Below are 26,943 nucleotides of genomic sequence, written 5' to 3' on the forward strand. Positions count from 1 at the left end.
AAACAAAATAAATGAACATACCAAAGCAACCAAAAACAAACACGTAGATACAGAGAATGGAATAGTGGTTGCCAGAGGGGAAAGGGGCTCAGTGGAGGAGTGATGGATAGAAACTGGATATTTGGTGATGATCACACTGCAGCGTACACAGATGTAGAAATATAAGGCTGTACACGTGAAACTTACATGATGTTATAAACCAATGTCACCCCAATAAAAAATAATTCTTAAAAAAAAGGAATTATTTAAATCAAGACTTCAAGCTATTCTAGCTGTGAGACCCTAGGCAAGATACTTACCTTTCTAAGTCTTCCTTTTCTTCTGGAAAATGGGGATAAAAACAGTAGCTTATTCACAAGGATACTGTGTGGATAAGCTCAGGGGATCCCGTGCAGGGCTTAGCACGAAGGAAACACCCAGCACATGGTTCCTGTTAACAGTAGTTTGTAGGTGGGCCCTACATGTCGTGGAACACGATGAGGGGCTTGGACGCAGACGCTCCGAGGAGCCTGGGGGGAAGGAGGGCTTCCAGGAAGTGGCGAGAAGCGAGCCCTAATGAGTGGAAGGGCAGGGCAGAGGCCAGAGGGGTCGGGGAGGACCTGTCAGTTGGGGGCCACACCACACGCCGCAAGTCCAGAGGGTCCAGGTGCCAGGGTGAGGCTGGGCAGGGAGGAAAGCTAAGGCCACATCAATGCTCACAGTTCAGAGAGTGAGTTTTCTGCTAACGAATCAAAAGTTGTATCATCCTGGTCAACAGACAGCAGAGTATCCTTACAGCAGAGACGACCAGCTCTCCGCCAAGACTCTGTCCCAACTCCACAACGTGGGCCGTCCCTGGGAGGGACCCGTCCAGGGAGGGACAACCTTTTCCAGCTTCCTTCCCAACCAGACATGCTTCGGGCCCCGTGACAAGACCTCCCCATTGGTGTGACGCGCAAGCATGAGTGTCCCTTTCAGGCCAAGGAAGTCAAGAAGCACGTGTTTCTCCTCCATCCTCTCCCCCCTTCACTGAAATGCAGGGGACCCCACGGGCCTGGGGAGTGCAGGGCCGCCGGTGGAAGCAAGCAGGGTCTTTGAATCTCGTGTGGGGGGAGCAGCCGCTGCCTGGAAGGCCCACCTGGACGGGAGCAGGAAGCAGATGTTCACGGAGTTAAGACACGAAGCCTGGGGTCTGACCGCAGCTGGTGTCACCCTAACTGACCCCTTACCTCCCTGATTCAGCAAAGCAGCCAGTTGAGCTGGGGGAGCCCTTCCTCCTCGTCAACCTGGAGAGCTGCTGGGCTGCGCGGAGCTGGGGGGTGAGCCCCTGGAAAGCTCGGCTGCAGGGGCTCCTGCTGGGGCCACCCTCCTTGGGCGAGGCCCCGAGACCCACCCTACTGCTGCGGGCCCCCCCACCCCAAGGACACACCTGAGCCACCTGCACAAGGAGTCCTGACCCCTCAGCAGGCATGAGCACGTGCATCCTTCGCGGTAAGATGCCCAGTCCCAAGAAGCTCCGTCCCAGGGTAGGGCTGGAGCGGGCGTGCGGTGGCCGGGGGACGGGTGCCCTTTCTCCCATCCCACACACCCACCCAAAGGAGGGTGGCTTTCATCTGTTCAGACGCTAGGCTGAGGGCTTACTCTCTCTGCACTGCACGGTGGGGGTAGGTCAGGAGGGATGGGCAGGTTGTCCCCGTTTCCCTGAAGGGGACCCACAGCACAGCCAAAACGTCAGGCCCCACGGCCCCATGTCTGCCGCCACTTGCCCCTGCACAGAAGAGTCAGCGCCTTGATACACAAGCTGTGATTTACTTTAAAATAACCCAGCAAAGGGCTCAGATGAAACAGGACCAGTCAATGTTGATACCGTTGAGGACGGATACGGGTACACGGGGTTCATTATACTAGTCTCTCTACTTTGGTGAATATTTGAAAATTTCAATATAAAAAAATTTTAAGGAAATTTCTCAGTATTTTGTACAAGAGGAGGTCCCCTGAATTAAACTACCCCTCCCTCCCAGTGCCTTTTCAGGATGTCATGATTCCCGCTCACGAAGGAGGAGGTGTTTACAACAGACAAGATTTGTGGGTTTTTTTCTACTTCCATTAATATTTAGTATGTCATTATCTCCAAGTCTAATCACTTAAAGAAGAGATTTTAAATAATTGATTACTACCTAAGAGGAAAAAATCCATGCCGTCTTTTTCATTATCCATCAAAACCCAGAAAACCTCTCCGTATAGTCCTGACGTGGACACATAAATATATTAATGCACATGCTGAGAAGAACATACATACAAATCAATAGACATAAATTCGCTCTGGGTGCTTTCAGATGGAAAAACCCTCATCCTCTTTCCACCCCCCCGTGTGGCGTCCTCCTCCCCAGCACGAGGCCTGACCCCATGAGAGAGGGCTCCAGGGGCACCCCTTTCTTCCTTCTTCCAAAGAAACATCTATGCAAATAAATACCAATACCTCATAGAGTTTCACAGTCTCCAAAACACACAGAAAGCTAACATTTCTGGAACTCGGATGAGCTACGTCCTATTGTGTGATCACCCGTAAGCATATGCATGTGCACAATCGTGTTTATCAGTCTAGAGAAAACGCTTGCATCTGCACTTATTAAAATGCCTTTGTTGGTGGCATGTCCTCCAAGAGGGCACAACACCGACAAACAGGAAGAGGATGGCCCATGAGCGTCTGTGGAGGGGGCAGCAGGACGCCCACGGACAAGATTAACGCGCCTTGAAAGCACTCACACCTCCGCGGGCAGAGCCCTGCTCCATGGCCGCATGGGGACCTGGATGCCACTTACCACAAGGGACAGGGGCCTCTTCCAGGAGACGACGCCAATGAGTCCCGACAGCAGCACCTGGAACAGAGGGAGCAGGGGGTGAGGAGCCTCCCAGGACTTTTCTAGAGCACAGCACGCAGGCAGGAGCGGGTCACGGTGGTGGGTCTGTCCCTCCCGACAGTCACACCTGCGGCCACCACGCGGGGCCAGAGTGACCAGCTCGCAGGGATGCCGAGAGCAGATGTGCTTTCTGAACAAGCCTCCCACCCACCCCCGGGCCCTCAGCCTTATCCCCCCAGGTCCTGAGAGATACTTGCTGTGTGCTTTAACATCACAGACAGCAGTGAACACACTACTTTGGGGAAGGCGGTACTGTCCCCACTCACAGGTCACCCGCAACCTGCACAGCGGCCCGAAGTCTCCCTCTGTTCTCCCACACCTGGGACCCCCCCCCAGCCCCTACAGGGGTCTCCCCTTCACTCTCACCCCACCGAGGAGGCTCCCTCGCTTTCCACACTGGCTCTAAGCTGCCCGCCCCAGCCCAGGCCAGCCCCGTCCGACCCCTGGCCCCCATCCCGCTGAGCATGTCCCCCCAGAACCTCCCCAGCAGTGTCCCCTCCGCCCTGGCTCCCCTGTCGCCCTGTGTCTGCCAACTCTAGGGAGAACCACCCTTGGCTCCTGGCCCACCCTTCTTCCGGGCTGCCCCCCAAGCCCAGCCCACGTCAGACCCATGTTTGCTGATCCCCATATTCCCAGTCTCCTTGTGTCCAGGCAGGGCCACTGGACCACAGAGACACAGCTGCACCCCGCGCCCACTGCCCACCGCAATCTGCCTTCAGAGGGGTCGCTGGATGCAACAGACAAGGGCTGTTACCACCTTGACTTTCCATGGTGGGCCTGGGCCACGCAGTCCGGGACCAGGCTGGAGGGACCGGGCTGCACTTCCCCTGGGATTCCAAAAGGACCGACCTCAGACCCGGAGGAGAACACGCAATTGAACAGACCCACAGGTCCCGTTGGTGAGAGAGCCCAGTTCACCCTCCGGCACCTCTACACTGAGCAGGACCGAGTCTTAGACCCTGCAGCCTCCGCCCACCCAGTGCCGTGTTGGTCTCAGATGTCCAACAACACCTGGACCAGTTGTCTTTATATGAAAGGCTTTAAACCTATTCACACACACACACACACACACACACACACACACACACACACACACACACACACTTAACAGAAAAGAATGAATGGAAGAGCTTCAGCATGCTCTGCTCCCCAGCCTGTCACATCTACCTTCTCCCTTCAAGGCACGTACCTCTTCCAAACGCAGCCAATGCTGCAAATGTTACAGACAACCGTTTTCCCACCTCCCGAGTCTCCTCTCTCTGTGATGCCGCCCAGCTCCAGCTCCAGCGGTCACAGAAACCCTGGGCTGCTGTTCCCCACCCCCCTGCCCCACGGTCTCCGAGGCCAAGTCTCCATCATTCTTCTCCATGTGCCTCTAAAGCCGCTCTCTCCCCTTCTGCACCCAACACTCCACCCATCAGAACACTCTCCCTGGTGTCGAATTCTTCCTCTTCAATGGACACACGACTTCCCCCAAGTCATTTTCCGTTGGACTGAGCTGCCATTTCTCCTAAGGATAGGCTGTTGGGACTCTCACCATCACCTCATGCTAGATAGCGCACACCCTGACCTCTTCTCTACACCTCCAAACCTTCTTGTGGAGAATCCAAAACTTCTGCCAACTCCGCCGTCAACATCTGAGCTCCTGGCGCGCTCAGGAGCCGCAGTTGTGAAGCTGGGTTGGCTCTTGCTCTCAACACCTCTCCTCCCCCTCTGCTTGCTCTCGCTCTCATGATTTACCTGCCTGGACGGGGTGCTCAGCCACTCACTCACCTCTGCCCCTCCACTGCAACTGCGCTGGACGCCTCTGTCAGGTGAATGTCACCTCCCTGGCCGGGCAACCAGACCCACACAAATCCGGTCCCTGATTTCCCACCAGCATCGCCCTAAGTGACCCTCCACTCGTGTCCTGGCCACTGTGGGCACCAAAGCCACTGCATTTCTCAAACACGAGCCCTGGAACAGAACCCCTGCGGGCTGTCTTCCCTCCATACTCAGCACTCCCTTCCTGTCACCCCCCACCTCCTGGCCCCCTGCCTCAGCCCCACCCTTTTCTCTTCCTTCAGATGATGACCAAGCTCTGGGTGCCGAGCTCTGACCCCACCATCCCCCTAGGACGGGGCTTCCACAGTGTCCTCTGTCTGCCCTTCACACCAACACTGGCCACGCCCAGACTGAGCCTGGAGAGAGGATGAGAATTCTCAGACTATCTCCCAGAAGATGTCCACTTACGCTCTGCCTTCTCCTTCCCATTTCTACCAGATGAAATTTCACCCATCCTTCCAGACATGGCCCAATGCCTCCTCACCCAGGAAGGGCCTAGGAATTCGAGAGAACATGGGGCCCCACTGAACTCCCAAACCACCCCAGACCTCTCAAGTCCTCTCTGATACACACAGACAGAACTCCTGCATCTTCTAAGCTGAAGCTGCTAAAACTATCAAGTCTCTACAATGACCAGGCCACTTACAACAGGGATTTTACTGGACCTCCAAGGAGCAGGGGTTTCTAAACACAAAGGAAGTTAACAGCACTTATCTTAGGCCACAGTAAAAATTCTTGACATTTCCCATCTTCATCATGAAGTTATAATTCCACAAATCCCCTCAAATAATTTTACTTCCAACAAACATGGACAATTTGCTTCTTGAAGATAATTTACATTCCTAAATATCAATAATAACTATAATTGGGAATGGATCCAAGTCCCCTATACAAAGGCAAAGAATAAAACCATCAAACGCAATGAGGCATGGAGATTCCGACCTTGTATAATGCCTTCCCCTTGAGTGTGAGTAGGATGTGCTATTCCGTGACCCTCCCCAGGGACAGCATCTCGAAATGATGTTGCCCTGGCAACACCTTGACTGCAGCCTTGTGGGACCCTGGCCAGTTGACCCTACTAAGCCATGTTCAGACTCATGACCCAAGAAATCTGTGAGATGGTAAATGGGTGTTGTGTTAAGCTGCAAAGTTTGTAGAAATTTGTTCTGCAGAAATAGAAAACAAATTGTCAGGGACTGAATGTCTGCGTCCCCCCCAAATCCATATGGTGAAGCCCCAACCCTCAGTGTGGTGGTATTTGGAGGCAGGACCTTCAGGAGGTGATTAGGGTTAGATTAGGTTGTGAAGGTGGGGCCCCCATGATGGGATGGTGGCCTTATAGGAAGAGAAGGAGAGAGAGATCTCTCTCTCCACAAGTACACACCATGGAAAGGCCACATGAGGACACGGAGAAGTGAGCAGTCTACAAGCCAAGAAGAGGGCCCTCCCCAGAACCTGACCATGGCAGCATTCTGATTGCAGACTTCCAGCCTCCAGAACTGCAAGAAAATATACTTCTGTTTAATTGGCCCAGTCTATGATAATTTTTTAAATTTAATATTTATTTTATATTGGGGTATAGTTGATTTACAATGTTGTGTTAGTTTCAGGTATACAGCAAAGTGATTCAGTTATACATATACACATGTCCATTCTTTTTCAGATTTTTTTCCCATATACGTTATTATAGAATATCGATAGTGCTCCCTGTGCTTTACAGTAGGTCCTTGTTGATTATCTATTTTATATATAGTAGTATGTGTATATTAATTACAAACTCCTAATTTATACCTCCCCCACCTTTCCCCTTTGGTAACCATAAGTTTGTTTTCAATATCTATAAGTCTGTTTCTGTTTTGTAAATAAGTTCATTTGCATCATTTTTTTAGATTCCACACATAAGTGATATCATATGATATTTGTCTTTCTCTATCAGACTTGTTTCACTCAGTATGACAATCTCCAGGTCCACCCATGTTGCTGCAAAAGGCATTATTTCTACGATATTTTGTTACTGCAGCCTGAGCTTACTAATACACTAACACATCCAGAGTGGGATGCTGGATTTTTTTTCCTAAATATCCCCTCTCCCTCCACATCTGCTCTCAGGCAGAGCGGACTTCTCTGCCTCTGGTACAGAAACACCAGCACCAGCTCTAACAAGGGTGACTACATTAGAGTGGAGGAGACTTTCAAAGACCAGATGCTGGGCTCCTCCTCCCTGAGGGTGCCTGCTCCCATCCCCATGGCAACCAGGGGAGGGGACCATATCCCTGCTCTGAAACGACAGGGACTTAGCTTGAACTGCTGTTTGCTCAATCCTAGCAACAAGGCAGGACGGTGTTGCATGTTCTGCCATCTCGGTAATTCTGCAGGCTTACTTTGTACCACTCCTGTGAGGAACGGGGTCCTGCATCTAGCTGGCCAGTGAAATTATATCTCAAGTGCCCTCTGTCCTGTTTAATTTGCCAGGATTGTTATTCAAAGTCTGCAGTTTACAAAGACATTGAAGAGGGTCAGAGAAGAGGAACAGACAATTCAGTAGTTGTGAAAGAAAAGCCAAGAAGAACAGGAAAGGCATGATGCTGCCCAGAGAGGAGGGTTAACTTTCCCAGCACCTGTGAGTTGCTGTAAGGACGCCAACTGGCTCTTTTCTCCACTTCCCCACCCAGCCTACAGAGATGCAAGAGATAAAATTAGAAACGAGAAAGAGCTTCCTGCTGTTGAGAGCAATGAGAGGGGATAAGAGACTGCGGGGAAGTAACAGCATCTTTACAGCAGAAGTCCTTGCCTTTGATTGGTGCTGCCCCTGTACTCCGAGGCCCGGAATAAATCAGTCCTTTAAATCTTGTCTCTGAGATTGAAAAGTTCTTTCACTGCCTAAAATCAGGAACTTTCTTCAGATCTTCCAATCTGGTTCAAAGGCAAACGGTAATGCAACATTTCGGGTAGTGAAGCAAGTGCTTCCAGAATGCAGACTTGAAAGCCAATTAAATTATTTCACAAAATATATGGCCGGCTGCCCCATAGCTACAGTGGTACCAGTTTACCACTAAAAAGCCAACATTCACGTGTCTGGAGAAAGACCTGCTATTGCAATAAGGGCACAGATAGTACTCTGAGCTGCTCAGAATGAAAGACGTCTGTGGGTCCCCACCTTCTAAACCTTCCGGATTGCAGGCCTGCGCTACGTGGGCCTCATGGAGTAGATGATCCTCCTACTTTATCCCACCTCCATTTTCTTCTCTTTCAGCCTGGTTTTCTTTGTCTGGGTCTCCCCGGGGCCGCATGGCCAGGTTCCATCAGGCGTGCGGGCCCTCAGCCTCCTGAGTCCATCTCGGCTCCCGTCTGGGAAAGAGACACCTCTGCAGCCTTCCCATCCCACCCATGCCTGTGCCTCCTTCCCTCAGCACATTCCTGCTCCCAACCATTTGCTTCCGGCCCGTGGTCCCAACTTTCTCTGCATATCAGTGCATCAAACTCAGAACATCCAAAAGGAAAGCCACTCTCCTCAAAGGACCTTCTCCACAATAGAAAATGAACTCTGTAGCTTTCGTTTGCTTTTCATACAGTAGCAAAGCTATAAATCGATGACAAAGTTGCCCCATGAAAGAAAAAAATGTAAAATCATATAAATGTTATAAATAACTCATGAGTCAAAAGAAAATCAGAGCTGAGATACACGCCACCTGTTCTACTGCAATGTGTGCTTCCTTGATGCAAATTAGCTCACGTACGCTGGGTACCAAACTCATGTGCCCTGGCTCTGCCCTGTAAGATGTAGGCTTCGCCAGAGCTGTTTACTCTGAAATTAGGGTAGTTTCTAGATCCGCCACCGGATTTTGTTATTTGATGAGTAACGTCGCACATATATTATTATACTTTTAAAAATAAGTTGATTTTAAAATGTTTTAAAATAATTGGTTTCCTTTGTAATCCTGTATATTTTATTTCATGCATTTAAAAACCTCATTCTGAGAGGGACCCCAAAGACCTCACCAGACTGCTCTACCAGAAGTTAGGAACCCTTGATTTAGAAGTCCTTGATTCAGTGCAGATCTTTTAGCGGCAAATTCCCCTTTTTTGTTTATCTGTAAATTTCTTACTTCACCTCATGCTTGAAAAGTAGTTTTGCTGGATACACAATCCTAGGTGGACAGTTTCTTCTCTCAAGAGCTTGAAGATATTATTCTACTTTCTGGCTTCCACTGTTGCCATCAAGAAGTTGGCTGTCATTAAACTGCTGTTCCTTGAGGGGTGTTGCTCACTCTTTAAAGACCTTTAAGATTGTCTCCTTGCGCTTGGTGTTCCGAAGTTTCTGCAGGATATGTCTACGTGTACATTTCTTTTTCTTTATCCTGTTTGAGATGAACTGTGCTTCTGAATCTGTAAATTTATATTTTTCATTAGTTCTGGAAATTTTTAGCCAGTACCTCTTCAAATATTTTCTCTCCTACATTCTCTCTGTCGGGGACCCCAATAGCCACATGCTGATCCTTCGTACTTCATCCTCCAAATCCCTTAGTTCTTCTTTCACATCGTCCACACCTGTGCCACTCAGTATTTCATTCTGAATAATTTCTTCAGGTGTATTTTCCAGATGACTAATTTTCCCTGTTAATCAGCTGTTGAACATTTGCATTTGTTTAGAAAAATTCAATGGTTATATTTTAGGTATTTAGAAGTTCTATTTTTACCTTTCCCCAAATACAGCTATTTGTTTCAGATAGTTTCCTGTTGCACGCTCATCTTTAGGATTCTGCCCATAATTACTTTAACTGTTTCACATTCAGAGGTTCTAGAGTCCAAGGGGGTAGTGAAAGGAAGGCGTCTAAGTCTGTCCTTCATTGTTTCTGTTGTCCCCCACTCACTGCAGCTGGCTTTCTTTGATGCCTGCATTCTTGGAAGTCTTTTGTTGTGAATACAGCACTTGATCTTCATCAGCTGAGGTTCTATGGACCCAAAATGGAGGAATTTTTCCCAATAGAGTTGTACTTCTGCCAGTAACCAGGGAGCACCCAGGATTCGGAAACACCATGGTCTCCAAGGACCTCCCTACAGCCATGCACTGCTCTGACCGCTCCCTGCTCCCTGGACTCCAGCCACCTGCCACTGTGTGTGGTGTGTGTGTGTGTGTGTGTGTGTGTGTGTGTGTGTGTGTGTGTGTGTGTGTGTGTGTGTATTTGTGGATGAGGTGGGGGGGCCTCGGAGACCTGCAGTGCCTCAAGGAGCATGTCTTTTGTCCAAAACCAAGGCACAGGCAGATCGGTGTCTGGTGAGGCCCACTTCCTGGTCCATAGACAGTGGTCCTTCCACTGTGTCCTCACTGGTGGAAAGGGTGAGGGAGCTCCTGGAGTCTCTCCTATAAGGGCACTAATCCCATTCATGCCGACTCCACCCTCATGACCTAATCCCCTTGCAAAGACTCTACTCCAAATACCATCACACTGGGGCCTAGGATTTGACGTGTGAATTTTAGGGGGACACAAACATTCAATCTACAGCATCCAGGATGTCACAGGTGATTTTCTAATGTATAATATAAATTACAAATATTAGTATAATTTTATATTGGTTTATATTACTTCAATTTTATATTAATTTATACTAGTAATATAAATTACTAATGTGGTATGCAAAATATAAATTACTACAATTGATTCTCCCTCAAATCCAAAAACTAAATGTACCTATTAACACTAAGAAATTGGGAAAGTGGCCAAACAGCTACAGGCAAATTCTTCACAAACTTCAAAGCACAGAGATTTCCAACACTATTTAATTTTTCTCTGAGCACAGAGGGAGAAGACAAGGAAACTTTCCAAATTTTTTTTACAAATGTCAGCATAACAATTACAAACCTGTAAAATATCAAAAGAGTAGAAAATAGATCAATTTTACTTATAAACAGAGGAACATAAATTTTAAAATAAAATGGTAGAAAATAGAATTTAGCAGTACATTTAGAAGGATAAAGAACAAGACAAGGGGTTCATGTCAGGAATGAAAAGATGGTTCACTAAGAGGAAATGTAGCAATAAAATTAATCATTAATATGATAAAAGTGAAAAATATGGTAATACAGTAGATGTAGAAAAGGCATTTGATAAAATTCAATCTCCGTTTCTTACCAAAAAAAAAAAAAGTTCTTCATTTAACAAGACAAGATAAAGATGTCCACAATCACCACTTATATTTAAAATTCTTCTGAAAATACTAGTGTGGTGTGCAGACTAGTGAGAGGGTCCCAAAGACCTCCACCCCTGGTGTACGCGTTCTACAGAATCCCCTCCCCTTGAGGATGGGAGGGGCTGTGAACCTGATGGATTTCGATCTCGGGCTGAGGTTACGCTATGTGACAAGGGTGAAAGGATTTTGCAGCTGTACTTGGGTTCCAAATCAGTTTGAGTTAACTCCCTTGAGTTAATCCAAGGGAGTTTCTCCTGGGTGGGCCTGACCTCATCAAGCAAGCCCTCTGGGTCTCAGCCCTTCCTGAGTCAAAGATTTGAAGCACATGGGAGATTCTTCACTGGCCTTGCAGAGTGCGCTGCCCTGTCGTGTCGTGGGAGGGCTTCTCCAGTCCACAGCTTGCAAGAAAACCACGAGAACGAATTCTGCCAACACCCTAGGGAGTGTGGAAGCGGATCTTTCCCTGGTCAGGCCACCAGATGAGGCTGCATCGAGCCTCACCTTGATTTTAGCCTTCAGACCCCGAGTGGGGACCCAGCCCAAATGCTCCAGACTCCTGACCCATGGAAACTGTGAGATAATAAATCTGTGCTGTTTTAAGCCTCTATGCTTGTGGTAATTTGCTCTATAGCAACAGAAAACTAATATAAGTATTGGAAAGGGGGGGCAAAATTACTACTACTTGAAAACGATACACTTATCGAACTAGAAAACCCAGGGGAATTGATAGAAAAGAAAAGAAAAAGAAACCATAAGAGGATTCAGTAAACCGTCTGGTTAGAAAATTAACATATGAAGAAAGTATATTACTATCAATACTCACATTTATTGAGCACTGACTGTATACCAGACACTTAGCAAGGTTTTATATTTTACCTCTTTGTATCCTGACAACCCTGAAAGGCATGTGTGATTTTTGTGCCCTACTGCACAGATGAGAAAAGTAAAGTACCAAGAGGTTAAGTGACTCACCCCATTATAATGTCAGGATATAAACTCATGAACTACAGAAAAAATAGCTTTCCCATAGGCATGTAAGAAAAGCCCGGTTAGAAAAGAGTATAAAATTAAGGAAAGATTATTCCATTTGTAACAGCAAGCAAAAAGGTAGACTGTCTTAGAATAAACAAACTAATATGAAATGAACAAAAGCACTACCAAGAAAATCTCAAACATCTACTGAAATCATAAAATACTTCATTATTAGATGGAAAAAGATTCATTTCTTTAAATAGAAGGACAAAGCAATACAAAAATCCCATGCAATTCTCATTCACATACTAAAAAGGGGAAAAGAAAACCTATCCAATCAAAAGAGTTGGGACAACTGATTAGACACTTGGAAATAAAGCTTAATCTTTACCTCACTTTTTATACCAAAATAAATTCCAGAAGAACCAAGAAGTAAAACATAAATCAAAACATGAACACCCTAGAAGAACATGGCAGACTCTTAAAAGAATCTTTAGAAAAGAAGTCAGCCTTTTGAGGCACGACACAGAATCAAGGGTCCTAATAGAAAAGATGAATGAATTAAATATTTATGTTTTTAAAAAGCACCTGCATGTGATGAACAGAATCTTGGTTCTCAGTCCTAGGGCCTCCCTGTATGAGAAGTACGAGGCTCTGACATGTGACGTGGTAGCCTCTGGACAGAGTGGGCAGAGTGCCATCCCCACCCGATGTTGGCCTTGGCCATGGGAGGTGGGGGTGGCCGCCAACCCAAGGCACCCCCGGGGTATCACGTGTTGCCCCTCGCCCTCTGCACTCCTGTCTCCCGGCCCACAGAAGGACACAGCCCCATCAGCCTGGGCCCCAGAATGGACACATAGCACAGACCTAAACCCAACCAGGAGCCTCCAGCCCAAAGTGCGGGCCCCAGATGACCTGCAAACCCAGAGGAGAAAATAAAGGTAGGCTACTGGCAACTATTGACTTCTGGGTGCTTCTTTATGTAGTCGTGGCAAGAGCCAATGAACATATATTTATGTTTAAAAAGAACATAAAATCAGAGACCAACTGCACGTGGGAATAATATTTATAATACGCACAATAAACAAAGGGGTGATTGTCTCAGTTCACAAAGAATTCATATACATTAGTAAGAAAAAGGAACCACTCAATAGAAAAAAGTGGCTAAGGATTCGGAATAGGAAGTTCACATTTTTAATGGACAATAAGCATATAAAGGGATGCTTAAACCTACTCCAATTTTTTAAAAGCAAGCCAAAAGAGAAATATTTTTATCAGTCAGACTGTCAATGTGTTTTGGTGGAGTTTGATAAAAACCCAGTGGTGGCAAGGGCTGGGGCGGGGGGAGGTTCCTCTCGAACATTATGGGTGTTGGTATAAATTGAGGCAGCCTGCCTTGGGGGCAAGTTCATAAACCTCTCAAATTAGAAACTGTACATACTCATACTCAGTGATGGGAGTTTAGCCTACGATGTGCTACCAGAGGTACACCACACTGTTTACTGCAAAAAGCTGTAACCAGTGGGTAATAATAAAGGGTTACTTAAATAAACTTTGATATTTACGTATAACGTGAATATACGCATCATGACATTTGAGGCAGATCTGTTTGTGCTGTTGTGGAACGGTCTCAAAGATAAATAACTGACAAGACACAGCCTGGTGTGCAGAAAATGAATCTCATTTGTGTAAACAGAAAGGAACGGGTGCTGGTGCATAAAGAAACGTTTCTCTGGAAGGAAATACAAGAAACTTAATGATGGGAAACTAGATTGGGGAGGGGGCAAAAGGATGCTCGCTTTTATGTGTGTAACCTTCAGTAATACTAATCTTTAATCCCTGTATTAAGTCATGAATATTTTAAACTATGCATACAGTTTGAGCCTGTAATTCCTCTTCTAAGAATTCCAGATATTAATCAAAGTGTTATTTATCATTTTGAAAATGGGGAACCTGGGTTTTTGGCAAGAGGGAACTGCTTATCTTTCAGGTCCTTCCCAATTGCTGCCGTTAAGTCTCATTATGGAAAAATATTTAGGGCCATTCGGAAAAGTTCACACTACATAAAAGAAAAAGAAGAAAAGGAAAAGCAGGCTACAAGATGGCTGGGAGGAGGGATAATTTCCCTTCTATGAAGTAAATAAATACAAATGCCGACACGCAAAAACACAAAGAAACTAGCATTGAACCCCAAGACGCCTCTGATTATCTCCCGAGAGTGGGATTTTAACACCTTCCGTGCAACCTTCTATTTCCCATGTTTTATACAGAAGACAGAAAGCACTTTATTGAGACTCAGGCTAACATGGCTGGTTCTGCCTTCTCAGGAGGCGGGGGCATACCCGAGAAACTGGGTGATAACCCCCTTCCATGCCCCCTTCCCCAGGTGGTACAGGTGGGTGCGGCTAGAGTCCAGCGCTTGCACTGTTGGGCCCTTTGCTTCACAACAGACATCAACAGACTCTGCAGACTTACGGCTGCAGAGCTGAATAAAGGGGGCAAGAAACCAGAACCCCAGCTCTTGGCTGGGGGTCCAACAGTGACCCACAAGTGTGTGTGGGGAGCAGGAAGGCCTGGTCTCCCAGAGATGTGCCAGCCAGGTGGCCATGGGCAGTTCCATGTGAGTTGCCCCTCTGTGATGAAGAATGATAAAAAATTTAAGACATAAACGTGACTTTCAAAGATGGATCCCAACCAGCACCCAAATGTATGCGGGACCCTCCTGACCCCCTTCTTTCTCTCAGCCCAAGTGGGAAAGAAAGCACAACACGAAGTGGGCAGTTACATCGCCCAGTCTGGAAAAGAATATCATATAAACCATTTACAAATCATGTTGATTCTCTTCTTTTAGAAGTCTCCTCTTTGCACAACAATAAAAACAATGTATTTGTTGATACAGAACATTAATTCCATTAAAATCGCATTACGTGTAATGAAAAGCTATCAGAGTATAATTATGCAAGCGAATTCACAGATCCACATCAATTTTTAAATCCACTGGAACGACAACAGGAAGTGAGTCTGTCTGGTAGACAAATTGCTCCTTCACTTCCAGATGATTATGAATAAAGACCACTGCACTAATGTTAGAAACCACACGCTGTTTATGCAAACTCCAAAATCTAGGACTGTGCCTTCAAGGTGCCTTTGCCTGGGTTTCCCAGGGCTGTTCTGTTCTCAGAGTCAGAGGCTGTGCTCCTGAATCCTAAGTCTTCTGAGTCAATCCCACCCCAAAGCACGCTTCCTTCTTGGAATTCCTGCCCCTGAAGCCAGTGGGCTGGGCCCCGAAGGACCCTCCGAATTCCTGGACATTCACGGTTGCCCCTCGGAGGGCCCTCTGTCGCCCAGACCCGCAGGCTGCCCGCCCACTCGCCCCACCTGGGCCGGATGTTCCCCCCCAGGTGCCCCGCTCTCCGGCCCTCTGCCCTCACACCAGCCTGGGCCTTCCTCGCTGCCCAGGCCATACCAGAGACCTGGGTGCCAAAAGAGTCTCCTGTCCTGGAACTTGGTGAGGTCCCGGGAGGAGGACAGGGGAGGAAGGGGCATGGGGACTTGGCTCCTGCAAGAGGCCACCAGGAGTGCTCCTTATGCCGCTCCCATGGGTGTGTGAGGACCACCCCCGCTGATGACCGTCCAGCCGAAGTTACTCTCACTGGGACCCTGGGATCCCACTGAGGCCCCTGGCCCTCATTCATGGCCCATGTCGACCCACAGGTTAGACCCTTCTAGGACCCCACACAGAGGCTGGGGGGCTGAACAGCTGTGCTGTGCTGGTGCCATGTAGGGAAGGCGCCGGACAGATGCAGTGACCTCCCCAAGCGCGGGCAGCAGGGCCGGCACCCCATAAGAGCCATTTCCATCCCCACTGCTACTGCCCCTTCCTGCGACTGGCCCTGAGTCCCCCTCCAGAACTCTCACGTCTGGTCAGCAGTGGCCTTGGGGTCGCCAAGTCCAGGGAAGCCCCTTCAATCCTCATGGTCCCATTCCCACCTTTCCAGAACACCCTCCTGCCTTGGCTACCCCCATCAGACCCCTGCAGCCACCCCTTAATAGGGGCTCCCTCACGCGCTCCCCTCTCCTCCTCCCCCCTGCACACACCATCTTTCCTCAGAGAGCTCACTTTCTTCTGCCCTTTGCATCTAAACCCCCTCTCCCGGCCTCTCTTCCTTGAGGGGCTCCGAGAAAGTGCTGGAGCGGGTCTGACTCAGTGTGGCCAATGGCCCTATTGCAGCCCCGCAGCCAATGGAGACATCTCTGCCCCGCCAGAGGTCCGCCGTGCACACAGGTGTGCAGGTCAGACACCCAGACTTACCCGCTTCCCTCCCTGACCCACCTCACTCTCAAATCCCATCCAAAGGCACCTGCATCCTACTGTCCAACCCACACTGGACCCCGCTCCCAGCTCCACCCACACCTGCTATCTGGTTGTCTCTCCTCACCTTGAAACCATACCCTGTACCTCGCACACCTGAGGCCCATGCGGGAGAAACAAAACGATTCACCCAGACCTCCAAGCTTGTTTGGCAGAAACCGCAGATATAGGAACAACCCGACTGAGCATCGCGCAGGCGCACTGAGGGACCAGAGTGATCGACAGTGAACGTTCGAGTCAGAGGCTGAACCACCACCCCCCCGGCCCCCCCCATGTAACACAGAGAACCCCTGGAATTCACCACTGCGACCCATGAAGAGGCATGAAGGACAGTCGTGCATGTGCAAGGCGCTCTCCAAACTTCCCCTCACCTTCCACCCATGGTTTCCGAGTTCCTCCCCGCCCCCTCCCCACGTCAACAATCAGTGTCACCCTAGGAAGCTCATGGGGACACAGAGCTGCACATCGCCTCCTGTCTCCCTGCAGGGCCGCTTGCAATAAAGCCTGTTCTCTCTGCAAGAGACGCCTGCCTGGTATATGGCCTTCCCTGGGCAACGAGCCCACCTGTGGTTGCAACTGGACCCACGGCGACAGCCCTCCAGCAGGTCTCCCTGCCCCACTCCTGGCGGCACCTCTAACCTTTTTTCCACAGAGAAGAATCATCTTAAATGCAAATCCAACCAAGCCACTCTCCCCAACTCTTCCTGTCAGTGGCTTTCTTCTGCCCTCAGGGTAAGTCCCAAAGCTTCAGGCTCAGAGGGTCCCTGCCCACCTGTCCTGCCTCCTCCAGGCCCCTCCACCACGGTGAGTCCCTCTGTCTCCCCCTCCCCTGCACAGCTAATCACCCGGAGTGCGGAGCCCCCTGGGGACCCCGGCACTGGGATATCAGCACCCACACTCCCATCGACGGGCCGGCCTTCCTGCCGCAGCAGGTGCTGGGGACAGAGGGCACGTCTTCCATAAATGGTCAGTCCCCACGCTGACCGGGGGCCTGGACTCCCAGTGTGCATACAAGCGGTGTTTCCTGAAGGCTCTCAGTCTCCAGACCCTCAGCCCCGCCCACCTCAAGGCACCCTTCCCACCTGGGCCCCTCCGGTCCTGCAGCCAGCTGAGGGAGCACGGCCCTGAGGAGCAGTGTTCTGACTTCTCCCCTTTATTTTATTGTACAACAAAAGCAACGCAAGTTCAATGTGTAAAAAATTAGGAAAGTCAAACAAGCGAAAGGAGGAAAATGAAACCATGGATCTCTCACTGCTTCTATAACTTCTGTTAGATTGAATTCTGTTGGATTCTATTGAAACAGATTTTGATAAAAATAGAGTCAGAGTGTTGTCAATAATCTCCCCTCATTATTATAATATATAATGTATCACGATCACGACATGACACCTGGTAAGTGTTTATTTACAACACTTTAATGGCTGAATGGTATTCCATTGTATGAAAATACCACCATGTACTTAAAGAGTCATTTATTACCTTATAAATATTTGGAATCACAAACATTACGAGTAAAGTTTTTTGAACAAGCATATAAATATATGAATACTTTTTCTGATCTGATTCTTTTTTTGAAATTATGCAGAAATGGCCAATATCTCTTATTGACCTATTCTTTTGCAAACTGTCATGCACTATAAATTGTGTACAGTTAAAATATATGTGTATGTTTATATATATTCTAAGTGATTCTTTTACATGATATGAAAAGCCAACTTGTTTCCTAGAGAGGCCACCACTTACAGTTGTTTTGGTTGTTTCTTCTAGTATTTACTTTCAAATTTCTCAGCTTGATGCTGTGACTGACATCTGACTGTGAAAGTTGAGGACTTTCACTTCCCCGGCAATCCACGCACACACCAGACACAGCCAAATCCACACACATTCTTGCTCTTTCCCGATTCCAATGCACTAACAGCCCAACAAACACAGTATTTGGTGTTTACGTTATAATGGCTTTGTAAATATTATCCATAACTGCATAACTGAGCCACTAGGAGTACTATAATTACAGTGCCTTTAAAAAATCATATTACAATATTTAATTGGGGCTAACCACCTCATTTTTCGCTTCATCTTCTACACATCCATCACAAATCATCCCAAGCCCTCTGCAGACCTGAGTGTCTTCTTGCTGTGTCTGAGCATATCGAGTGCTCCATCCACTTGGGTTTCCTTGGGTGTGTCCCTCGTGGGGCCCTCCAGCCCTTCTCCCCCATATCTGGCCATCCTCCTGGCCTGGTGCACCCAGCTCCCGGGGACTTCTCTTCATCTGGGACTCCCCCCTGCCTCTCTCCTGGGCTGCAGCCACTGTTTCCTTGATCCCATGTTTTCCTTTCTCTCATTTTTCTCCCCATTTTTTTTGACAGACCATATCCTCCAATAACTCTCAGAGAAAGGATCCATAGCAGGTAAAACTTTTGAGACCCTGCATGTCTGATATGTAGAGACAGAAAGTCTAAGTTGTAGATGACCTTCCCTCAGCACTTTTTAGGCAGTGATTTAATACGTTCTGACCTCGTGTGCCTGTTGAGAAGTCTGATTCATTCATCAGCAAATATTTACCAGGCACTGTTCTAGGCCCAGGGGGGTCGGCTGTGAAAGACCCCCAGTGCCTCCCTCACAGAGCTGGCGCCCTAGGGAGCAGGGGAAGGGGAGACAAAGGATGAGTGAAACCATGTGGCTGTGTTAGATAGGGACACAGAAAATGAAAGATAAGACCAGGAGAGGGGGAACCCAGGAGATGGAAAATCCTGGGGTGACGGATCCCAACAGGAAGGAAGGACATGGAGGGCAGGAGGGAACATATGAAACTCCCCAGAGGCGGGAGGGTCTTTGTTTTCATTCACCGGGTGAAGTACTGGGTCCTTAGTCTGAATCTGGAACCTCATACCTTTCCCTTCTGGAAATATTTCTGGTATTATTATTTTGTAAGGATTCTCTCCCCTTCATTTCCTTTGGTCTTCGCTATTCCTATGTCTCTTCTCTGGCTGACCCTCTCATGCCTTTTCATCCCCGTTTCCAAGTTCCTGGTCTTTTTTGTCCAGTTTTATGAGAGATTTCCTCAACTTTATCTTTCAACCCTTCTGATGATTTTCTTAACTTCTTTAATTTTGAAAAGTTTCAAATAGTTACAGAAGCAGAAACGATAAGAAAATCCAATCCATCATCTTAACCCATCACTTAGATGAACGACTTTGCCATATTTGCTTCATCTCTTTTTCTTTGCTTTTTAAAATAAATTACATACATCGTGATATTTCACCCCTAAATCTTCGAATAGGCATATCTAAAAAATAAGGATATTTTTCTATATAACCACAAAGCCATCAATACATCTACAAATTACTAATAATTAATAAAATATCTTGATATTATCAGTAAAGCTCCATCCTTCTTCAAATTTCCCAGATTGCCTCCAGAATAACTTCTTACAGTTGATTTCTTCAAACTTGGTTCCAATAGCTAGTAATTAGGAAGGTATACATATATGGTTTTCATTTCTGCTGGGTAGCTTTAAATGTTCAGTTTGTTCTTTAACCCACATGGCTCTGGTTTTCAGTCAAGAGTAAACAGTATTTGTTAAAGCCTCTACAGAGTAGATAAGTTTTTTGTTTTTTGTTTTTTGCCATCTTCATCATTTTTAATTGTAGAAGTCAGTGGCATTAATTACAATCGTGATGTTGTACAACCGTCATTACTACTTTTTCCAAAATTTTTCATCATCTCAAACAGAAACTCTGAAACATTACATTTGGTGAATTTTCACATAATATACAATGTGTAGCCAAAATCCAGATTGGGATAGAAAACATTCCCAGCTTCCAACCGGCTCCCTTATGCTCTTCCCTGGTTAATGCCTTCCCGGAGGTAACACCAGTCTGACCTCTATCACTGTGGATTAATTTTGCCTGAAAGTTAATATAAGTGGAACCAAACAGTATGTATTAGGCTTCTTTCACTCAACACTGCCCATGAGATTCATCCATATAATTGCATGAATCAGTAGTTTGTTCTTTTTTTATTGCTACATAGTATTCCATTATATGAACATATCACAATTTATTTTTCTTCTCCATTCATTCTTCTATGAATGGACATTTGGGTTTTTTCCAGTTTGGGGTTATCAGAAATAAAGCCTCAGAGTCATGGTCATAGAGAACAGACTTGTGGTTGCCAAGGGGAAGGGGGTTGGGGGGAGGGATGGAGTGGGAGGTTGTAAGCAGATGTAGCAGATATAAGCTATTATATACATAATGGATAAGCAACAAGGTCCTACTGTATAACACAGGGAACTATATTCAATATCCTATGATAAACCATAATGGAAAAGAATATAAAAAAGAATATATAATATATATATGTATAACTGAATCACTCTGACGCACAGCAGAAATCAACACAACACCGTAAATCAAATATACTTGAACAAAAAATAAATCAAAAAAAAAAAAAAAAGAAATAAAGCCACTGTGAACATTACTGTGTAAGTCTTTTAGTGAAAATGGATTCTCCTTTTCCTTGGCCATTGTATTTGTCTTCTAGGGCTAGTGTAACAAAGTACACAGACTTAAGCAACAGAAATTTATCTTCTCGCAGTTCTGGAGGCTGGAAGTCCCAGATCAAGGTGTTGGCAGGGTTGGTCCCTTCTAAGGCCTCTCTCCTGAGCTTGTAGAGACGGCCGTCTTCTCTCTGTGTCTTCATAGGCTCTGTGTCCTAATCCCCTCTTCTTATAAAAACACCAGTTATGTTGGATTAGAGTCTACCCTAATGACCTCATTTAACCTTAAATCCCTCTTCAAAAACCCTGTCTCCAAATACAGTCACATCCTGAGGTACTGGGACTGAGGTCTTTAATATATGAACTTGGGAGAACACAATTCAGCCCACAACAGCCACGTACGTGGGACTGACATCACTTGGTCACAGGGGGAGCATGTGTTTAGTGTTGTTTTTTTTTTTCAAATAGATCTTTATTGAAGTATAATTGCTTCACAATACCGTGTCAGTTTCTGCTGTATAACAAAGTGAATCAGCCATATATATACGTATATCCCAATATCCCCTCTCCCTCTTGCGTCTCCCTCCCACCCTCCCTATCCCACCCCTCTAGGTGGTCACAAAGCACCGAGCTGATCTCCCTGTGCTATGCGGCTGCTTCCCACTAGCTGTCTATTTGACATTTGGTAGCGTATATATGTCGATGCTATTCTCACACTTCACCCGAGCTTCTCCCTTCCAGGCCGTGTCCTCAAGTCCATTCTCTGTGTCTGCGTGTTTATTCCTGCCCTGCAACTAGGTTCATCAGTACCATTTTTTTTTTTTTTTAGATTCCATATATATGTGTTAGCATACGGTATTTGTTTTTCTCTTTCTGACTTACTTCACTCTGCGTGACAGACTCTAGGTCCATCCACCTCACTACAAATAACTCAATTTCGTTTCTTTTTATTGCTGAGTAATAGCCCATTGTATATATGTGCCACATCTTCTTTATCCATTTATCTGTCGATGGACATTTAGGTTGCTTCCATGTCCTGGCTATTGTAAGTAGTGCTGCAATGAACACTGTGGTACATGTCTCTTTTTGAATTATGGTTTTCTCAAAGTAGATAAGGTTTTAACACAATTATGCTATCTGTCCATCACTCTATCATACTTCTCATTCTTTGTTAATATAATCTGGGATTTTAGATCCAAACTGTAATTATATCTTTATGTTATATTCAATGTCTTTTGATAATAACTTTTTTCACAGGTTCAGTGATAACTAGTTTCAGTCTCCACGTTAGTCCCATGGTTTCACCAACCCCCGCTGCTGACACTCTAGTTCAAATTGTTGAAACCATTTTTCTCCCAATGAGGCTTGACGACCTGGAGGCCACCAAGGCATCACGCTGCCTGGAGAATCTTTTCACATGCTTACTGAACACCCGCAAGTCCACTTCTGTGAAACGCCTGCTGAAGCATTTTGTCCATTTTTCTATTGAGTTCTGTGTCTTTTTTCTATTGATTTGTGGTAGTTCATTACACAAAGTCACAATCAGTTATGTGTATGGCAAATATCTTCTTCCACTTGTCTTTTTACTTTCTTTATGTCTTTCAATTTAAAAAAAAACCTTTAATTTAAAGGTAGTTATATCTTTCAAACATTTTTTCGGTTTTGGCATTTTTGTGTCTTGTTTGAAAAAAAAGTCTCCTAATTCTTTGATGGAAAAGCATTGTCTTACAGTTTACATACTATTCTAAAAGTTTTAACGTCTAGCCCTTTAAACTACCTGAAACTGATTATCCCATATAGATAACCAGTCATTCCAGCACCATTAATAGTGGATTGCCTCCCCTCTGTGCCTGACTGGCCAGAGCAATCTCCACCAGACAGCACAGCCTCACATCTGTTTCAAGGTTAGGTTTTACCTACTGATGGGCCTACTCTTGTACCTAAGCTTAATTTCTCTAACTTTAGAATGAGTCTTGCTTGATACCTGCTATCATAAATGCCCCAAACTTCTTCAGGAATCTCGTGACTTCTCTTGGCCAATAGTTCTTTCACATAATTTTATAATTAGGTTGCTAAATCCCAGCCCCCCCCAACCCCTCCACAAAAAAAAAGATCCTGTTGGGAATTGTAATGAACTAAATTGAATTATAAATTGAATCTAATTTGGAAAAAAAAAATCATCTTCACATACTGTGTCTGCCTAGCTCTATAAATATGGTGTTTCTCCATTTATTTAGGTCTTCTTTAATGTCCATCAATAAATTTTTATAACTTTCTGCATACAAGTTTCAGACATCTTTTGTTAGGTGTATTTCTAAGGTTCCTTATTTTTGTGCTATTGTAAATGATGCCCTTCCAAAAATTACATTTCTTGTCTGTTGCTGAAGTATAAAGACAGAATTGGATTTTGGTATATTAATCTTCTAGCTAACTGCCTTGCTAAACTCTTTTCCTAATACTATAGTTTATAAATGTTCTGACTTTAAAGGGAATACCTAGGAATTTGTCCATTGTAACTGAATTGTCAAATGGACATGCTTTTATCAACTTTTTGATCTCTTCTGTACCTGTAATTACATCCTCCTTTTCATTCACAGTAGTGGTTATTTGTGTCTTATTTTTGTTCTTGCTCATTCATACCATATTTGCCTATTTTGTTAAGACTGTTTACAGAACCACCTTTCGGCCTTGTAGATTCTCTTTGTTGTAGCTTTGTTTTCTATTTCATTAATTTCTGTTCTGAACTTTGCTTTCTTTGAATTTATTTGTTCTCTTTCTAAGTTAACTTGAGTACTCAGTTCATCCATTTCCAGTCTTTATTCTTTCTAAGTACTTAAGGCTATTAATTCTCATTATAATTTCTTCTTTGATTAATGAGTTATTAAAATGTTTTTTAAATTTCCAAATATGTTGGCACCACTTATCTTTTAATTATTGATTTCTAACTTTATTATTGTCAGAAAATGTGATCTCTTTGGATCTATCAATAATTGTTAGGTGTTGAAATTTCCTTCCTTTGATGGCAAGATTGGTCAATTTCTCTCTGCAGTTTGATATATTTTTCTTTATATACTTTGCAGTTATTTTATTCAAGTATATAAGCATAGAATTGTATCTGCCTGGTATATATGTAATGGCTCTCTCCCTAACAATGCTTTTGAACTTAAAGTCTACTTTGTCTGATATTAAAATAGCTCTGCCAACATTCTTTTGGTTAATATCAGTATAGCTTATTTTTTTATATCCTTTTACTTTCAACCTTTCCGCTTCTGTGTGTTGAAGGTATGTCTCTTGAAGGCGCATGTAACTGAGTTTTGATCTTCAATCTGATCTGACAATCTATGTCTTTTAACAAGTAAGTTTACTCCATTTACATGTATTGAGATTATTGAAATATTTGGATTTGTTTCTGTCTTTTAAAAATATTATTTGCCTCACTTTTTATATATTTTTCATCTCCTCTCTTGCCTTTTATTTTGGGTTGAAATTTTTCTTATTTCATTTATTTATTTCTACCAATTTAGAATTTAGAGTCTATTTATTTTTCTTTTAGTGATTTCACCCTGAAATTTTACCACTCATATTTAACAACGTCCAAAATTAAACAACAAATGAACTATCCTTTCCAGTTTCTGGAAGCCATGTTTTCTTCCAGGTTAGTGAGGATACTGAATTCCTGAAATTCTCATCTGAATACTATGACTCTATGTTTTGATTCTTCTAGATTCTGCTCTTTTCCCTGTTCTGCAATATATTCACAGACCACACTGTTGGATCTTTTCCCTTTACTATTTATTAACAAGATGAAAGATAAATGAACTCGTTATGAGTACACTGACTTGGTCCTGCTTTTTGTTTACTCATCTGGTAGCATATCTCCTTCTTGGATCTATTATCTCAACGTAGGTTTATGTCCATAACGCCTAGCCAATTATGAGCTTATGAAAGGCATTTACCTGATGGAGCAGATTATTTTTCAAGTGATAGTTTCAAGAAACTGTTTCTCTGGATTTTTGATCCAAAGCCCCACACAAGAATCAACAACTTCCAAAATATTAATACATTGTGACCAGGGTTCACCAATCACAGCCCCTCATACAGTACTTTGCTTACATACTATCTCTTATCCTCTTCCTGCCAAACTTTGTCACAGCTTTTAAAACTCTGCCTACACTTCCTAAAACAATGAAGGCCCCAGGACATGTGGAAGCGGGATAGAGAGCACTTGGCTGGCTTCACAGAATAGAACCATAAGGACAACAGACTTTCACAATGATTATCTCACCAAGCATCAAGTGTGAGGTGCACATTGTTTCCCTTCTTACAGACAGAGAAACTAAGTCTCCAAGATGTGAAATAACCTGTTCAAGGAAACAGATCTAGCAAACTGTAAAGTCAACCCTGAGAAGCCTAACCAACTCCATGAAAGAGTCAACAATGAGGAGCCACAAAGCTGTACCAAAGAAGTGATTCCACACTGAAGTAAGACTGTTTTAAGTTTCCAGGTCTACCTGCAATCATCTGAGTAAAGAAAAGAAACTTTCACGTAGGTAAAATATATAAGTAGTATATATTCTCTAGCAGATATAACTCATGGCTATTTTCCATGTAAATCATCTCAAATCAAGATTTGATTCTAACAGCTCTAATTCTAAAAGAAGAGTCATGAACAGGAGTAAAAAGACCCCTGCATTCACGGCTTCTGCAACTGCATTTTCTGCAAAACTCTGCAGTTCTATTTTTAACATTTGATTACAGCATCAACAGAGCTATATTCCATAAAAGCAATTATATTTTGCTCAGCAAAAAATCAGAACAGAATAATATGCGGCATACTAACAACTGTCAGAATAGAAGCAATTTAGAACATTTTGGGATAATGATTAGGATCATTTTTCAGGATTTACAGCAAACACATTTTAACGGCATGCTACCATGGGGTCTACTGCAATGTTTAAGTTATGCACTACACAAACCAAAAGTGCACAGAGAGCCGAGTATTTTATCAAAACATTAATAACAGCACTCAAGAAACCTAAGCTTTTATCACACACTTCCTACTCACCAGCTCTCTCCATGTATAAAAAGCAGTATTTAACTTAAAGTACTTTCCTTTTCTTTAAGGGCTTTCTCTAAAGGTCTATCAAGTAGTGAAGTGGAATTGCTCAGCTAACACAGGAAAGGCAAACAAGTGGCAACCCCCTCCCATGACCGAGTGAGACCACGCTTATCTGTCGCAGCACCGCTCCCGGCCGAGGGTACACACGACCTCAGGATCCTCCCCGACACAGTATTCCAGGCACCGTAACTCAGAGTTCGTGTTGGTAGGTCACATCTCACCTACATGAAGGTCCTAGACAAATAGTCTAGGGCAGTTAGGGGGATGCAATTATGTTTGATTCATGCCTCTAAGGGCAGGTCATGGTTGCACAGGTCTTCCAGGTAGAATGGAGTGGTTAGTAGCACATCAGTGTTCTCATCAAGAGCAACCAGAAAAGCTAGACAAAATATGGAAATCAACTCCTTGGAAGCAGCTGAGAGCAATGAAATTCAGAGAAGCTAAAGGAAGGAGAGACCCTCCCTCCTGGAGGGCAGCCAGCCTCTGCAGCTTCCTTTATCTTAGAGACATTGCCCAATTCCAGGCACAAGCAGGAGCCCGAGAACCCTGGCATGGCTTCAGGTGGAGACTTGGGGTCCAAACACAGAGTTGGCTTTCCCCTCGGGACATTTTTCAAATTCTGAGGGCAAAATATATAAATCTTAACAAAAAGCCACTGAAAGCACAGTGAAGACAAAGATTGTAATTTGGAAACCCCAGAGAGAAGGGCTGTAAAGAATACGAAAGACTCTCCCCTGGAAACCCTAAAAGGCCAGAGCTCAGAAGAACAAGACGCAGCTCACCTGGGCTGCAGACCAGCTCTGACACAGCAGATCCTGGCTGGGTGAAGGCGATGGCCACCAGGTAATGAAGTCAGTCGACCGACTTTGAAACAATTACTATGTCCAGGAAAACAGGGAAAAAGATGAACTAAATGAGAAGAAGAATTCACCAGATAATTACAGTCTTTAAAAATATTGGGGACTTTCCTGGTGGTCCAGTGGTTAGGACTCCATGCTTCCACTGAAGGGGGCGTGGGTTCGATCCCTGGTCAGGGAACTAAGATCCCACATGCAGTGTGGCATGG

General features: G+C 45.1%; 1 protein-coding gene across 11 annotated transcripts in view; it reads right to left on the bottom strand.

Moving 5' to 3' along the window:
- The window catches only part of ENTREP2 (endosomal transmembrane epsin interactor 2), a 396,616-nt gene that overhangs the window by 196,846 nt on the left and 172,827 nt on the right, over positions 1–26,943 (bottom strand). For 9 of the 11 annotated variants that reach the window (XM_082386093.1, XM_082386089.1, XM_082386087.1 and 6 more), the window contains one exon: positions 2,802–2,858. The exons of the other annotated variants lie outside the window; for them this stretch is intronic. In XM_082386093.1, coding sequence (XP_082242219.1) covers positions 2,802–2,858 — 57 coding nt within the window. The remainder of the gene's footprint in view (positions 1–2,801; positions 2,859–26,943) is intronic. 11 annotated transcript variants of the gene reach the window in all.

This window comes from Balaenoptera borealis (genome assembly GCF_965194805.1).
Source record: "Balaenoptera borealis genome assembly, chromosome: 3".
Lineage (NCBI taxonomy): Eukaryota > Metazoa > Chordata > Mammalia > Artiodactyla > Balaenopteridae > Balaenoptera > Balaenoptera borealis.